The sequence below is a fragment of the Erpetoichthys calabaricus genome, chromosome 6, assembly GCF_900747795.2.
Source record: "Erpetoichthys calabaricus chromosome 6, fErpCal1.3, whole genome shotgun sequence".
Lineage (NCBI taxonomy): Eukaryota > Metazoa > Chordata > Cladistia > Polypteriformes > Polypteridae > Erpetoichthys > Erpetoichthys calabaricus.
Window position 1 is genome coordinate 212,329,355 of NC_041399.2, and position 17,161 is coordinate 212,346,515.

The window sequence follows — 17,161 nt, forward strand, 5'->3', positions numbered from 1 at the left end:
AGGATTCAAGCACTATGGCTGTACGGTGGTTAAGCAGCTGTTTCAGAATCTAACATTCCGAGTTAAAATCATGTACCTGGTCCCTACCTGAGAGTAAGGCGACTCATGCCAGGTCTCTGTAGATTTTTCTCCTCATACTTGAAAAAAACAACACGTCTTTTGGACACTGAAGAAATAATGTCATTCCTGACAAATGAGACCTTGGAAAAGAGGGGTGGTGTGCAGATGAGTGTAGTGTGGTGGAAATGAGGATCAGCACCTCCAAGTCTGAGGTCACGGTTCTCAGTCGGAGAAGGGTGGCATGCCCTCTCCAGATAGGGAGGAAGTGCTACCTCAAACAAAAGAGTCTACGTATCTCAGGGTCTTGTTCATGAGTGAATGAGATCGACAGGTGGATTGGAGCTGCATCTTCAGTTATATGGACGTTGTATCGGTGAACTGAGAGCCGCAGTGAAATTCAAAGTTCTCAGTTTACTAGTCAATCTACGTTCAAGCCTTCAACTTTGACCATGGATACAAGTGCTGGAAAGGAACTTCCTTCTAAGAGCGTCCAGGCTCAGCCTTTGACATAGGGTGAGGAGGACAGACATTTGAGAGGAGTTCAAAGTAGAACTGCTGCTCTTCTCCACATCGAGAGGAGCTATTCTACCTGAAGGTGTGAAGAGAACAAGACGACGAAATGTTTATCAACCAGACACAAAGTGAAACCATAAGACTAAATCTAACACATGTGGAAACCAGCCCGGACACAGACAGGCAGACACTGATGGTTCAAACCCAAACACACGTTTATTCATATTTATAAGACTATGTACAAATATCATGCACAACCTAGTGCCCAGCACCAATCACCCTTAGTCCAGGCCTCTGTCACAATGACTTTCCTTCACCACCTCCACTCCTCTCCTCTGAGCTACATCCACTTCCACCTGACTCCAGCTGATGAATGGAGGGAGGCAGCCCCTTGTATATTCACCCGGACGTGCTCCAGGTGCCTCCCGATGAGCTTCCGCCGGCACTTCCGCCACACCAAGAGAAGCACTCCGGGTGTCCCTGGTATTCCTTCCGCTGGGTGTGGCGGAAGTGCTGACGTCCAGGGCTCTTCAGGCATTCGGGCGCCCCTTGGCGGTGACCACGGGCCCTTATAGGGCTGAGTTCCATGCTCTGTTCCCGTGGTCCCCACACCAACCAGGGCTGCTGCCCCCTCATGGTCCGGAGGAGGCATAATCCCTCTTCCAGTCCTTCTGGGGGTCCCAGCTGGGTACCTCCCCCAGCCACACACCACACACACCAAAGCCTAATCCTAAACCAGAAATCAAGGTCAAAGAGAGAAACTATAGAATCGGAAACCAGACAGTCGAGAAAGAATACCTGTCTCACTTGTTGTTATCCAGTTCATGGATACCGAAAGAGTCTTTGTGCTGGATTTAAAGGGTCGCGCAGATAACGCAAAATGTGGGATAGTGCTACGCAACTTCCATGGGGCTGTGTGCTGGTAATGGGAATATTAAAATGGTGGCATTTAATTGTAAAAACAAAATAATGTCCTGGTACCATGAGTTGGGTTCGCTTCCCGGGTCCTCCCTGCATGGAGTTTGCATGTTCTCCCCGTGTCTGCGTGGGTTTCCTCCGGGCGCTTCGGTTTCCTCCCACAGTCCAAAAACATGCAAGATAGGTGGATTGGTGATTCTAAATTGGCCCTAGTGTGTGCTTGGTGTGTGGGTGTGTGTGTCCCACGGTGGGTTGGCACCCTGCCCGGGATTGGTTCCTGCCTTGTGCCCTGTGCTTGCTGGGATTGGCTCCAGCAGACCCCTGTGACCCTGTGTTCGGATTCAGCGGGTTGGAAAATGGATGGATGGATGGATGGTACCATGAGTACTCTAAATGTTCACAGAATGGCGTTAGATAAAAACCAGCCAAAATATCCACGTAAAATATTGTTCTAAAAAATTCGGATGCGAGCGTCAGTAGACTTTGCGCCCACAGGAACCAAGTTACCCGAACTATTCTGTAACATTTCAGTAATTATTTACCACTCTGATGATATTCTTTCCGATCATAAAATAGGTCAATAGGATAGCAACTGGGGAGAATTCATCATTAATAGCAGAATTACGGTATTTGAGAGGTCCTCTAGAGTGCCTATTTCTTTTGCACGATTTGGCTTAAAAACTAATCAGCACATTGTCATGTCATAACAGACTTAAGGTTCGAGTTTGGTATTTATCTGGCCAGCCGTTTTAGCTGTAGACCGTCTTAAAGAAACTGTGACACACACCCATCATAGAGATATTGATGGTTTTGGTATCAGGGGACCGTAAAACGTTGAGATCCGCCCAAAACTGGAGATCGAAATTTCTGACGAATCAAAAGCTTTCGCTCCTCCCCTATAGATGATAGGTGATGGTGGCGGAGGGCGCAAAGCAAAAATATTTTTAGAAAGAGAAATAATAAAAAAAAATTCTCAAAGTGCACAATTCAATACAGGATTTTAAATCAACTGTAGTTCGCAAACCGTTTGACCTATTGACCTGAAATTTGGTACACATATACTAAGTGACGTCTACTATTCGCTTTCAGGCGGATGATTGACCTCCAAGGTTTTTCCCCTTTTTATTTTTATTTCATTTTATTGTTGAATCAACTCTCGACAGCGGGCAGCAGGGTGGCTGTGCGGAGCAAGCGTACGGGCGCCGTTCTCATTCCCTACCACCTTCGTCATCACTTCACCTACCCCTTCATATCTTAAATCATTCTTGAGGAAGATTGAAGACTTAAGTTCCTGAAAAATTAAAGGAAACATACTAAGTAATTGCAACACAAACACCGACTTAATCAGTTTTAGCATGAAAAGATGCCGACGAAAGAAGAGAAGAAGCGGGCTGCTAGGGTGGAGACAAGAAGAGCTGCTCAGGAAGCAGCAGGGGCATCAACCTCTGAGCAAACGAATGATAAACATACAGAGAAAGAAAGAGGAGGAAAACTAGGAATGCTCAAGTCAAGTGTATTCACTGCACGTTATCGTGCGGTGCGCCATTACTGGAGTATATTTAAAATCCAACATCTGTCTGTCTGTCTGTGTCTCAGTCTGTTCGCTTTCACGAGAGAACAACTTAACAGATTTAGATCGGATTTTTTGCTATTACAGGTACTCGTCGACATACAACCTATGCAAGTTACGACTGTTCGACTTTACGACGCGTTTGACTGTTTCCCCTGCCAGCTGTTGGCAGCGCCAGTTTCCCGCACTCTCAAGTCTCGCTATGCAGCAGTAAAAATATATACGCAGCAGTGTTGCCCCACGTGTGTTTGTGTCTTGTTGTTTTGGCAATTTTCGATAATAATATAACCCTAACATATAACCCTATAATATTAACACTAATAGCAGCTTTCTACTCAAAACGGCAAACTTGAGAAGCTGCCAGCATCAAACCCAGAAGCTCTTGATTGGGCAGTTCTTAGGATTGCACTACGCAAGCAGTCGCATCAACTGCTTACCGCAACCTGCTTTCTTTTTTCTTCTTGAATAAAAGCGCACTTGTTCTGTTATACTTGTACTTGTGAAAGTGTTTATTTGATATTTGGACTTCAGGCTTCACACCAGTCATTCTCAGTCACACACACCACTCACATCCACATCCACAGTTATCCCAGTCTCGTTCGTGCACAAGTTTTATATACAATCATCACATTCAAATGTTAACAGTTCCCACACACAACTGCTGACTCCCAATCAAGAGCTTCTGGGTTCGATGCTAGCAGCTTCTCGAGTTTACCGCTTTGAGTAGAGAGCTGCTGTTATTGTTAATATTATACAATAAAAACATACATTTGATTTACGTCTGTAACAACCGCTGTAAATTTATAGTGCTTGTCAAAGTTAGCGTTCACACTCGCCCCGATATGACACTGCTCTTTTCAAATAAAGACGCGCTATAACAGAGGTGAACTCAGATCAGAGAAAACAAAAGCCCTCCCCGCAAGAAATGTCGACTCACAGTGTATGAATGGCGTATGGAAGAAGTGTGTTAAGCGTTATGTAAATACTTTTGCTGGATTTAACAGTGAACAAGAACTTGATGAGATTCGTGAAGAAATAGTGAAACTGTCAAAAGACCTTTCATTGGAATGTGAAATGGAAGATGTCGAGGAGTTGCTAGACCGGGAATCAGGTGAACTTATGAATGAAGAGCTGATAGAATTGGAAGAAGAAAGAGTGGCGGAAGAAGAAACAAGAGAATTGGAGTAAGACGAAGAGGAGGAGGTGCCACAAACAATGTTCACCACAAAGGGATTGTCAGAAGATTTATCTCTACTGAATAAACTCCTCGCTCATTTTGAAAAAATGGACCCAAATATTGAATGATTTGCGAGGATTGAACGGATGGCACGCAACACATTTCGTCCTTATTGCGAAATTTATGAAGAGAAAAAAAAACAAACAATTCAGACGAAGCTCACTATGTTTATGAAAAGAGCAACTCCTCCCATCACCCCGTCCGCAGCCTCGCCTGATCTGATGAAGGCGATATCGACAACCCGCAGCCAAGCACCAGTGGTGCCAGGAATTAAATGTACAGTACAGTATTTCTTGTTTTGTACGTTTTCCACATATTAAACAAATTGTACTGTAGTATGCTGTGTTTGTCTTAGAAAGTAAGAAAATGTTGATAAAATATTACTTTAAGATGATTACAATATTATTACCCAGTCTAATATTCTTACCTTAAATTAACATAGGCCGACTTACGTCCAGATCAACTTACAACCAGTCAGTCGGAACCAATCGCGGTCGTAAGTCGACAAGTACCTGTATTTGCTTGAACATTTCGGTTGATTTTGCAACTTCTCTCATTGCGCTAAGTATCACAGTTTGCTTGCAGTACTGGTTTATTTGCGCAAATCTGACGAGAGGAGGGGGGCCGAGAGGAGGGGGAAGCGGGCGGGGCCCTGACAATTGGCAGAGATATCCCGGCCACTTGCTCCTCTCCCCACGCGGGGGACGCTCTCCCATCAGTGCTGAACACGATTAGATACAGTGCCAACATTTGACTGTACCTACCTTTTACTTGCCCAGAATGAAGTTTTTTTACATTTTTTTTATTGATTTTTAAAGTTTGTCCTGTTTCACTACTACTGTACATGGGCGGAGCTGCAAGGGGACAGCTAGTTAAGAAAAATGATAGGAATTTGTCAGCCTGCTACCAATTTTTGTTTGAGAATCACTAGCCTAAACTATGGAATCATAAAACAGACCCACGATACAGGAATACATTTTGAGGACATCTGCACCCATCCAGCCTCTTTATTACTGCCACGGACCACTCACCATCTATAGCAAGCTTGAGGTCAGTGAGGGTGGTCCGCACTCTGCCAATGATGCGCTGCATGCGGTCAAGTTCTTGGCGCAGGAAAATATTCATTGGCTGAAAGGGACCCATTTTCTGGAGACGAGCTCTGACCTGTACAGAAACAGAAGCCATCATTAGTCTACAGCAGATATCAAAAGGAGGAAAAGCCATTCAACTCCGAGGACTAGTCAGCTTGTGAATTTCCCCTTGGGGATTAATAAAGTATCTATCTATCTATCTATCTATCTATCTATCTATCTATCTATCTATCTATCTATCTATCTATCTATCTATCTATCTATCTATCTATCTATCTATCTATCTATCTATCTATCTATCTATCTATCTATCTATCTATCTATCTATCTATCTAGAGCTGCTATCACCCAGCAGCTCTGTCACTCTTGCTCCCAACTCCGGCTCTCTTTGCTGGGTCTAAACCAGTCCTTTAAATAGTCTGTGACCCGGAAGTGCTTCTGTTCTTCAGTCCTTGTGATTCCATCGCACTTCCGGGTCAGAGGGAAACTCTTTATTTTTCTTCAGCCCGGAAGTACTTCAGTTCTTCCGTTCCCGTGACTAGGGAGTACTTCCGGGCTATAGGGAAATAACAATCCCTGTGGCTCCCTGCAGCGTCCCCTGGCGGCACCCATGGTATCCAGCAGGGCTGTGAAGCTGAACTCCATTTTCCATGATGCCCTGCGGGGATCCGGGGGACACCACCATATATATATCATCTTTGTGCTCACAAAGTTCCAGTTTCAGAGCACACATTGGCTATGCTATGGAGTGACAGTGTGCGACTGACTCGTTCTTGTTTGAAGTCAGGGGTTCCGGACATAGCAGGAATGTCTTTTTCATTTCTGATTTGTCTCTACAGACCCTTTGCTGTATCAAGAAGAGAGAAATATATATATATTTTTTGTTCTTTATTTCACCTTATAGTTTAAGATTTGTTCTGATTTAAAAGTGTGGCACATGGCTAATTATGCATATTGGACTAAGGCAAAGAAAATCATTAATGATACCAGCCAACCCAACAATGGTCTCTCTTCTGTGATGTGGTCTGGTAGACGCTAATGTGGCCTGAAGTTCAGCTCAGAGAGACTGAGGAGGAGCTCCTGTCCACAGGCCATCTGCATCTTGAATGAAGAAAGTGTCTAAAGTTACATGGTGCCATACTATAGGGTGGTTCAGATCTAACTTTGCAACTTTTAATGCAATGCAATGCAATAATTGCATAATTAGATCTGGACCACCTTGTATTTACTCTCTTATATTACATTATTTAGTTATTATTTATGACCTATTTAAAATTCTATTAATGATTTTTGATATTTATAAAGTCATTATTGTTTAATGTTATTATTTTTGTCCTTTTACATTCTTCTTATGCGGTGGGCTGGCGCCCTGCCCCAGGATTTGTTCCTGCCTTGTGCCCTGTGTTGCCTGGGATTGGCTCCAGCAGACCCTCGTGACCCTGTAGTTAGGATATAGTGGGTTGGATAATGGATGGATGGATGGATGGATAATGACTGACTGACTATTCTTCTTAAAGGCACAACCATTGGAGTTAAGCAACCGCACATTTCATAACATTTTGAGCTGTATGTATAATTTGTACTGTATGTGACAAATAAAATTGTTTATTTCTATTCTAAACGCTCACCTCCTTACTTCACCTGATGCCACTCTAAAAAGCTCATCATCCCTTCATTACTCCTACTGTCCCCATCTGCAGGCTGATAATTATGAATCACCCGATTATTCAGCTAAAATGAGACTGGCAGAAGTATCACACTTCACCATTGTAAAACATCTGAAGGGAAGCTCAAAGACACAAATTCCGTTGCTGAACCTGTGGCACACCTAACCACACCAAGCTGAAACAGCTCTGTAACCAAGAATGGTCCAAATTTCCTTCTGAACGTTGTACAGGGCTGATCCGCTTGTTAGTGGTTATTGTCAATGTCAATGTCAATTTACTTATATAGCACATTTAAAACAACATAGGAATGCTGTGGCCAAAGTGCTTTACAATAATCGAATAAAAGAAAAAAATATGCAATTAACATAAATAACATAAATGAAATAAAATAAATGAACAGAAATAAAATAAATTATAAATAGAAGTATTGTTACATAATGACAATAAGGAAACCATCAGTGTTACTGAAGGTCATGGAATACAAGTGAATAGAAATGAGTCTTTAATCTCGTTTTGAACAGTTCAATTGTAGACGACTCCTTTATATGATGAGCTAAAGAGTTCCACAGGCGAGGAGCAGCAGCTGCAAAAGCCCTGTCCCCCTTAGTTTTACACTTGGTATGAGGGACAACAAGAGACAACTGACCAGAAGATCTAAGCACTCTAGATGGCTGGTGTAAAACACACAATTCGGAGAAATAGGCAGGAGCAAGCCCATGTAAAGATTTAAAAACGCCGCAAATGTGAAGTGAGTTAATATAGGAGAAACAGACTTTCTTGCCCCAACCAGAAAGCGAGTGGCAGCATTCTGGACCAACTGTAACCTGAGTATCAGGGATTTGCTAATCCCAGAATACAGCGAGTTGCAGTAATCAAGGCGAGAAAGATAAACGCATGAGTAGCTTTCTCAAGATCCCTAGAACATAAAAAAGACTTGATCTTACCTAATAGACGAAGCTGGGAAAAGCAACTCTTGACTACAGAATTTACTTGTTTCTCAAAAGAGCGGTTACTGTCAAAGATAACACCAAGATTGCGGACTTGAGGTTTGCAAAAGGCAGAGAAAGAGTCGAGAAGTCCAAGACCAATTTGGGTTAGCTGATGGACCCACTATAAGCACCTCCGTTTTATTTTGATTCAGATCAAGAAAATTATTAGCCATCCAGGATCTTAGTTCAGACAGACAGTTGTGCAGTTGATGCATTGTAGAGTTGCAGACAGGAATATAAACCTGAGTATCATCAGCATAGCAGTGAAAATAAATGTTAAATTTCCTAAAAATCGCTCCAATAGGGTGACGGTATATAGAGAATAAAATAGGACCCAAAATGGATCCCTGAGGAACACCATATTTAAGAGGAGCAGTAGATGAAAACGAGGAATTAAAAGTCACTGAAAAGTGTCTACCAGTTAGATATGACCTGAACCAGTTAAGAGCGGCCCCTTTAAGCCCAACAAGATGTTCAAGCCGCATCAGCAATATCTCATCAACAGTGTCAAAGGCAGCGGACAGGTCAAGGAGGAGAAGAACAGCAGCGCCACCTCAGCGTCAGTAATAATAGAGATGTCATTGAATACTTTCAGGAGGGTCAGGGTCAGGTCAGGCCAGGTTGGGGAACATGCACTGGTATAGCGTGTTGCCAAATGACGGAACAGCTCGGGATCCTGGTTGGTAACCCCCCAGGCAGATACGAGGTCCAGTCCCACCCTCCGGAAATGACCATCTATCTGCAGCAGCCAGGTGTTAAGTGGGCGTCCCCTTGGCCTGGTCGAGCCGTTCAACAATGAGGTGCACTAACTTTTTCACACGACACTATGAATGTTTGATGGGTGTGTTCAATAAATACATGACAGACTGAAATCGATTGTGTGTTATTAGCGTAAGCTAATCAGATCAGATCAGATCACATTTAATGACCAATTAGTTACCGAAAACCGGGACATCCCAAGGGTTTCATATACTGTTTTTTGCTCTTGCAGGTCACCTTTTCATTTTCTATTTTTTTTTGTTTTTACCTCATGAGGTATGTAGTCTGGCGGCAGCTTTTCCAACATCTCATTGGCTAATCGCTGAACGGTGGCTTCTCTGGTCTCGCCACCCCCACCCCCGCTGTCTTTAGGCTGAATGTTCACAATTGTGCTGAGTGTCACATTGGCCATGTTGGTTTGGTACGTGATATCTGCATTTGGGTGAAGACCAAACACCTGCAGAGGCAAGAAAAACACAAAGAGTTTACCAACTGAAACTGCTGAGACTGTAATTTTGAGCCACAAGCACTCAAACACCCAGTTCTGCTGGTAAGGCAGGGGTCTCCCACTCCAGTTCTGGAGCACTACAGTGGCTGCACGTTTTCATTCTAACCCTTTTCTTAATTAGTGACCTGTTTTTACTACTAATTAACCCCTTTACATTAATTCATAATTGTGACCCGGGTAAGCCCTGCATATGAGGGCTCAGCAATTCCTGTAGCACCCCTGGCACCCAACAGGGCTGAGCTGACAAATACCAATTCCCATACAGCACTGTGGGAATCCGAGGTGTTGTTGCAACCTGGGAGGGCTGCAAAGTAACAGTTTGGGGGAGATAACGCCCATCAAAAGCCATCTCCCCCTGTCCTACCTTTAAGGATGCGTCTCTCACTCCATATCCTTTAAAAAAATAAACTGAATTGAAATTAAATGAATTCATAATCTGCTGTGGGCTGGCGCCCTGCCCGGGGTTTGTTTCCTGCCTTGCGCTCTGTGTTGGCTGGGATTGGCTTCAGCAGACCCCCCGTGACCCTGTAGTTAGGATATAGCAGGTGATGGACAATGGATGGATGGATGAATTCATAATGCAGTGGTTCTCAATCTGTGGGGCTGGGTCCCCCTATGGGGGCGCGAAGTAACAAAAAAGGGGGGGCGCGAAGATGTGAAAAAAAGAAAACAAGAATCAAAAATATGAAAAATACATCTATTGAAACCAAAACAAATGAACTTAAAATACATTCTGATACTAGAAAAATAAATATAGAGTTAGATAAAGGTCGATAAAAGTTAAGTAGGTATAATAAAATATGCATCTATGATAGATCATTAATTAAAAAAGAACAAATTGGTATTAGTGGGCTCCTTTCAAAAAAACATTAGGGGGGGGCGCGATTAAAACTGTTATGAAAACTCGGGTCGCAAATACTTAAAGGCTGAGAAACGCTGTCATAATAAGTAACACTAACCATGCTGTACATTTAATATTGTGAGAATATCGTATCGTGAAGACGGGGTACGCGTATCGTCTCATGCCTGCCTCCCATCTAATTTTTTTCTCACCCATGTCATTTAAGAGACTCTGAATGTTTGTGATCCTTACTTATTTAATAAACGTTTCATACACAAACTATATAAATAAATCTTTGCACGCAGTTTCAGTCCCGTGAGCACATTACCTCTGGAGTATCAACAAGAGGCATCGACTCGATATGCTGCAGGTAGTCCTGGATGCTCTTTCCCCTCGGAATGTTGTATCCCTTGTAGAAACAAAACTTGTCGGAGAAAGTGTTCTCCCCAAACCAGACTCTTGCAAACGTTTTCAGCAAATGCTTATCCAGATCATCTGTCACACGGCCGCCATATTGCACCTCAGCCAGCATGTAGCGAACGCAGGTCCAGTTGACCCCGCGCTTAATGTCCATCTCATCCAAGTGATTCTGGACAAACTGCACGCTAGCAGTAAAATCGGCCTGATTGAATTCATAGGGAATGTTCCAGCCCAGAGGACCAAACTTACGCCTCTCCTGAAAAGAAAAAATAAAAGGGAAATGATTACATTAGTGACAGGAGTCTCATCACAAAATGAAATTCTCCGAGAATTGTCACAGCTGAACAACTGTACATATTAGCACTTTATTGTTTTTTTCTGAATGCATTGACATCACCTCAAATTCTTTTGTTTGTCTGGCATCTCCAGACGTTCAACTCATCTTTATGTCTAGTTATACAAGGCAACAAGCTTTTTTGGGGTCCCATCTTTTTCGTCTGTTTAGATCCAAATAAGGTAGATAAGTAAGTAAATAAATAAATACACACACACACACACTTTGGTCTGAACACACACTGAAGTTACTATAAAGCAAGAACATCCATCCATTTTCCAACCCGCTGAATCCGAACATAGGGTCACAGGGGTCTGCTGGAGCCAATCCCAGCCAACACAGGGCACAAGGCAGGAATCAATCCCGGGCAGGGTGCCAATCCACCGCAGAAGCAAGAACAATTCAAAAGAAAGAGAAGTTCTCACTTGGCTGTGCCAGTCTTAGTGAGGTACTATACAGGTGTACTGGCATTAGTAAGAAGGACCCCCAAGTCATGTTTCCTGGCACACTTCTGCTGAATAATTTTATGGTTGAAAGTCCTCAGTGTTGCTGTGTCACAGAGAGAGGATGTGCAGCGTTGTTCATAATGGCACTCAGTTTTGTTTTTAATTAATTTAATTTTCTTTGCAATGACCTCCAGGAGGTCCAGAGTGCGTCCCATAACTGATCCTTGCCCTTTTAATCAGCTTGTTGATTCAGTGGTCCCCTCCTGAAGTGACCATACCAGCCCAGCACACCACACATGCCATCGCAGAGTTGTAGATGTGAAGGATGTCACTACCCACATTAAAGGAACGCAGTCTCCTAAAAAAAAATGAGCCTGCTCTGCCCTTTCTTCTCCAATTCCTCTGTGTTCTGAGACCAGTGCAACCTGTCATTAATGTGGACCCCCCAAGTACTTGTAGGACTGGACCACCTCTACATCTACTCCCTGAATTGTGACTAGACATACAGGCTCTTTGCTTTTGCTAATGTTATGGTGTAGAAAATTCTCTTTGCACCACAAAACAAAGTTGTCCCCCTGACTCCTCTCCTTTGTCTCATCCCCCCTTATCAATACACCCCATAAGTGCAGAATCATCTGAGAAATTCTCCAGGTGACCTGACCTGCTGTTCTATTTCTAGTCTGAGGTGTACAGAGTGAAGAGAGAAGCGGACAGACCTGTTCATGTGGTCCTCAGGTTTGCTCACACAGTCCTTGACCCTCACAGACTGTGGTCTTCTGGACAGATAGTCCATCACCCAGGACAGCACAGGCTCATCCACCTGTATATCCCTGAGTTTACCTCTGTGGCGGATGGCTATGGTCCTTACCCGGCTGGGACACCTTTATTATGGAAGGACCAGGAGAGAAGCAATATCTCCTAAGAGAGGGCAAACCCCCTGGATTGCATTGGGGCCACAGGCTTGGAGCTTGGAACCTCAGCCCTGCTGGGGCCCATGGCCACTGCCAGGGGGCGCCTGGACAGTTTTAGAGCCTTGGACTGCAGCACTTCCACAAAACCCATAAGTGCAGCCATATGAGGCTCCGTGTGTACCTGGAGTGCTTCTGGGTGCCTATGAGCACTTCCGCCACACCTCACGTCAGGGAGCACCAGGAGTGCAGTATAAAGGAGGCCATCATTCCATTCGAGGAGCCAGAGTCGGGAGGAGGAGGACAAAGCTTGTGGGAGAGGAGTGGAGGCGGGAGAAGAAAAGAAAGAAAGAGAAGAGAAAAAGAAAAGGAAAGAGAGAAAAGGATGAGAATTAACTGCTGTGGAGAATTGTGGGCATTGTGTGCTGTGAAAAGGCAACAAAAAGAAAATAAAAGTGTGTGGTTTTGTTCTGTGTTCGGGTTAGGGGGCTGTCTGACCCCCAATCTTCCACACTCCTTAACAGGAATGGCTGGATGGTATTGAAAGTTACTGGGGAAACCAAAAAACATCATCGTTACAGGGCTGTCAACTTTGTCCAGGTGACAATAAGCCTTGTGGAGCAGACAGATAACAACGGAATTACTGCGGATGATAGAACGTTGAACTCTCAACACGGAATATCTGAGGCGGCAGCAGCAGGGCTGCCTTCATTGAAAACATTAAGTGGAACGACTTCAACATCCTGCACTCTTTTATAATAAATTTTATTTATATTGCGCTTTATATTTAACAATCTCAAAGTTCTTCCAAAATAAGAATAAATTAACAAACAAGAGGGTGGTGCAGTGGGTAGCGCTGCTGCCTCGCAGTTGGGAGACCTGGGGACCTGTGGTTTGCTTCCCGGGTCCTCCCTGTGTGGAGTTTGCATGTTCTCCCCATGTCTGCGTGGGTTTCCTCCGGGCGCTCCGGTTTCCTCCCACAGTTCAAAGACATGTTGGTTAGATGGATTGGCGATTCTAAATTGGCCCTGGTGTGTGCTTGGTGTGTGGGTGTGTTTGTGTGTGCCCTGCGGTGGGTTGGCACCCTGCCTGGGATTGGTTCCTGCCTTGTGCCCTGTGTTGGCTGGGATTGGCTCCAGCAGACCCCCGTGACCCTGTGTTCGGATTCAGCGGGTTGGAAAATGGATGGATGGATAACAAACAAGATAATCTATAAAAATAGTCTAACAAAATGTCTTTCTAAAAAGATAGGTTTTTACGTTTCGTTTAAAAACATCAGTCGACTGTGGGGCTCTCAGGTAGTCAGGGAGAGAATTCCACAGCCTCGGCGCCACCGAAGAAAAGGCCCTATCACCCATACTGCTAAGCTTAGTTCTGGGAACTTGAAGAGTGTTAGTATGCACAGAACGGAGGGTGCGTGAGGAAGTATGAGGGATAAGGAGTTCCTGTAAATACAGAGGAGCAGATCCATAGATGCATTGATGGGTAAGGAGGGAAACCTTGTACTCTGTTCTAGCTGGTACAGGGAGCCAGTGAAGGGTTTTCACGATAGGAGTGATGTGGCTATATTTTCGCACCCTCATCAGGATCCTGGCAGCGCTGTCCTGAATGTACTGGAGTCTCTGGATACTCTTGCCAGGAATCCCAATGAGGAGCGCATTACAGTAATCCAGCCTGGACGAAACAAAGGCATGGACAAGCCTCTCTGCATCTGCCAGGGTAAGTGTTGGCTGAAGTTTAGCAATGTTCCTGAGATGGTAAAAAGATGACTTACAGAGATGTTTAATGTGGGTGTCAAAAGTGAGTTGAGAGTCCATTTTAACACCCAAATTGGTAACAAATGTAGAAAGAGGAATGTTTTGACCAGAGAAAGTGATACTGGTGATGGTAGAAGAACGAAGATGGTGTGGTGTGCCAACTAAAATGGCTTCTGTTTTAGATCTGTTAAGCTGAAGGAAATTAAGCCTCATCCATGCCTCTATTTCCTCCAAACAAATAGTCAGTGTAGATGTTGGCAGAGGAGCAGTAGAGGAGGTGGGGGTAGTCCTACGATAAAGCTGAGTGTCATCGGCATAGCAATGGAAAGATAGGCCATGTCTGCTAATGACACTTCCAAGGGGGAGCATGTACATGATGAAAAGGATGGGGCCTAACACAGAGCCCTGTGGAACGCCACAGGTAACATTATGGGTGTGAGATTTTGCGCTGCCAAGGGCGACATGCTCAGTACTACCGGTCAAATAAGATGTAAACCAATTGGGAACATTTCCTGAAAGTCCAAAGGTGTATTGCAGACGGTGAAGAAGAACATTATGATCAATTGTATCAAAAGCAGCTGTCAGGTCAAGGAGAATGAGTAAAGAAGGAGAACCAGTAACCATTGTTATAAAAGCACTAACATTTGAATGGCAAATTAAATTGAGAAGCTGAGCTTGACGAATCACACACATGTAAAGGTTGGATTATTTCCATTTTTACAATTACCAAAAACCTTCTTGGAGTAAAGTGCTTGCTGACCTGTACGGTTGTGTGTAGAAAGGCGACGGTGTACAGCAGAGGTTTCCATTGTGGCATATTGCTAATGTCCAGTAGCTCCTGGCTGATGCCCGAATAGGTCCGCTTCAAGCCGGCTTTGACACCTGAAGACACAGAAACAACTCATCATACATTCTAAACTGTGAAGAAAACCTCACTGCTTGACCAGCATTGCTGACTTGGCTTCATCTGGCTGAACATCGGTTCTCACCTTGAGGCGGTTCATTAGTAAATTTGATGGAGGACTGCAACAGGTTGATTGGGAATTTCGCATTCACCTCGGTGGTGATCCAGGTGCGGCAGCCCTCGTGCATGGTCTCGGTGGTGGTGATGGTGTCCAGGAGCTCTTCCAGGAAATCCAAACCCAGATGGCAGTTCTGCAGCAGAAGCCAGCCTCCGTCCAGCATGCTCTGATTTAGCAGGCGCCTGGCATGGACCTCCTGACCCTGGCCCATTGAAATGGCGCGGCACGGAGTGTTCTGGAAGACACAGTTATACATCTTTTAGGCAATTCAGGTTTAATTAAGTGACTGCCTTTCAAGAGGTGGGACATTTAATTTCATTTGTGTTGTTTATCATTATCTCCTTTGTCACACACGTGCATGCGCTTGAGAGACAGTTTATGGGCTCAAATGGATGCAATTACCCGCCGAACAGGGGGTTGGCGCTGCCCTCTAACTCTTCTTTCCTCTCTCCCGGCAGAGCTGAAGAAACCACCCAATAACATCACTTCCAGTTCCAACCCTCAAAATCACCCCTCTTCATAACATCATTTCCTGCAGACCCACCTATACTGTATATACTACCCTCATTATCTTTTGTGCCAGTTCCATTTTGAACTCAGTCTGTAAAGACATCATTTCCTTTTTCTTCTGTATGACAGTAAATGGGGAACCCCCCAAACCTCTGACAGTATTTTGTTCTTATTTTACACTAATATATATATATATATATATATATATAAAATTCAACATCTGTCTGTATGTATGTACGTCTGTCCGCTTTTCACGAGAGAACTACTTAACGGATTTAGATTGGGTTTTTTCTATAATTTGGTTGAATATTCCGGTTGATTTTGCGACTTCTCTCATCACGCTAAGTATCATAGTTCACTTGCAGCAGCGATTTATTCATGCTAATCCGAGGGGAGGGGGAAGCATGAGATCAGGAAGTGGGGAGCCGGGCGGGACCCTCCTCACTCATGTGGCAGCCTCCGTTTAAGTTGCCATGTGTTGGAGCATACCTTGCTCCCACTTAGCTAGCGGTACCTGTTTGTTAAGGAGTCACGTTTAACGTTTTTGACAGAGAGATCAGAGCTACGTGTGTTTTAGAGGGTAGCTGCTGATTGGCAGAGATATCACAGCCACTTGCTTTGGGGACGCTCTCCCGTCAGAACTGAACACAATCAGATACAGCGACAATATTTGACGTTGGATCGTACATACCTTCCGCTTAGCCAGAGATATCTTGTCAAATTTTTACAATTTCAGAAAAGAGATCACAGCTACATTCTCGCCCCGATAGCAAAACCAAAAATAACGCATATCAAGAGGCCCTCAGATACGAAAGCTATCAATATTAATTCTTCTCAATAGAAATTATTACATTTTGTTTTTTAATTGATTTTTAAAGTTTGTCCTGTTTCACTACTATGTGGGCAGAGTCGTAGGGGACAGCTAGTCTTACATAAATACATCATAACAGTCCACAATTTCGGTTCAGTCACTGACTATATGTTAACGGGTGAATTCTTTAAAACTTATTTTATAACCATCCACAGATTTGATACCACCAAACTATAAATTTGTCATATCGTTTACGATGTCTACTCTGTGCGGGCAAAAGCCATTTTTTCCAACAATGTTCACAGACCTCAGAGTATTTCACTTTTTATTGACCAAGTCACAATTCCAGTGGATCACAAGTTTCCATACACTTTGTTAACTGTGCCATTAAATAGCTTGAAAAATTCCAGAAAATGATGTCAAGCCTTTAGGCAATTCGACAATCAGCTACTGATAGCCAATTAGCCTTACAGGAGTCAACATGTTGATGGATGTTAAGGCAGACCATCAAACTCACTGCCTCTTTGCCTGACCTAATGGGAAAAACCAAAATAAATCAGCCAAAACCTCAGAAAAAGCTGGTGGACCTCCATAAATCTGGTTCATCCTTGGGAACATTTATCAAATACCCGATGGTCCCACATTCATCTAAACAATAATATGCAAGTATAAACATCACACAGCCATCATACCGCTCAGGAAGGAGATGCATTGTGTCTCCTAGAGAAGAATGGACTTTGTCACAAAAAGTGCTAATCAATCCCAGAACAACAGCAAAGGACCTTGTGAAGATGCTGGAG

General features: G+C 43.9%; 1 protein-coding gene across 1 annotated transcript in view; it reads right to left on the reverse strand.

Moving 5' to 3' along the window:
• LOC114641854 (dynein axonemal heavy chain 5-like) overlaps positions 1-17,161 on the reverse strand; it is a 329,984-nt gene that overhangs the window by 10,655 nt on the left and 302,168 nt on the right. Inside the window, exons 67-71 of the mRNA XM_051928805.1 lie at positions 15,008-15,275; positions 14,779-14,900; positions 10,482-10,829; positions 9,073-9,261; positions 5,330-5,462 (exon numbers count right to left, since the gene is read on the reverse strand). Coding sequence (XP_051784765.1) covers positions 5,330-5,462; positions 9,073-9,261; positions 10,482-10,829; positions 14,779-14,900; positions 15,008-15,275 — 1,060 coding nt within the window. The remainder of the gene's footprint in view (positions 1-5,329; positions 5,463-9,072; positions 9,262-10,481; positions 10,830-14,778; positions 14,901-15,007; positions 15,276-17,161) is intronic.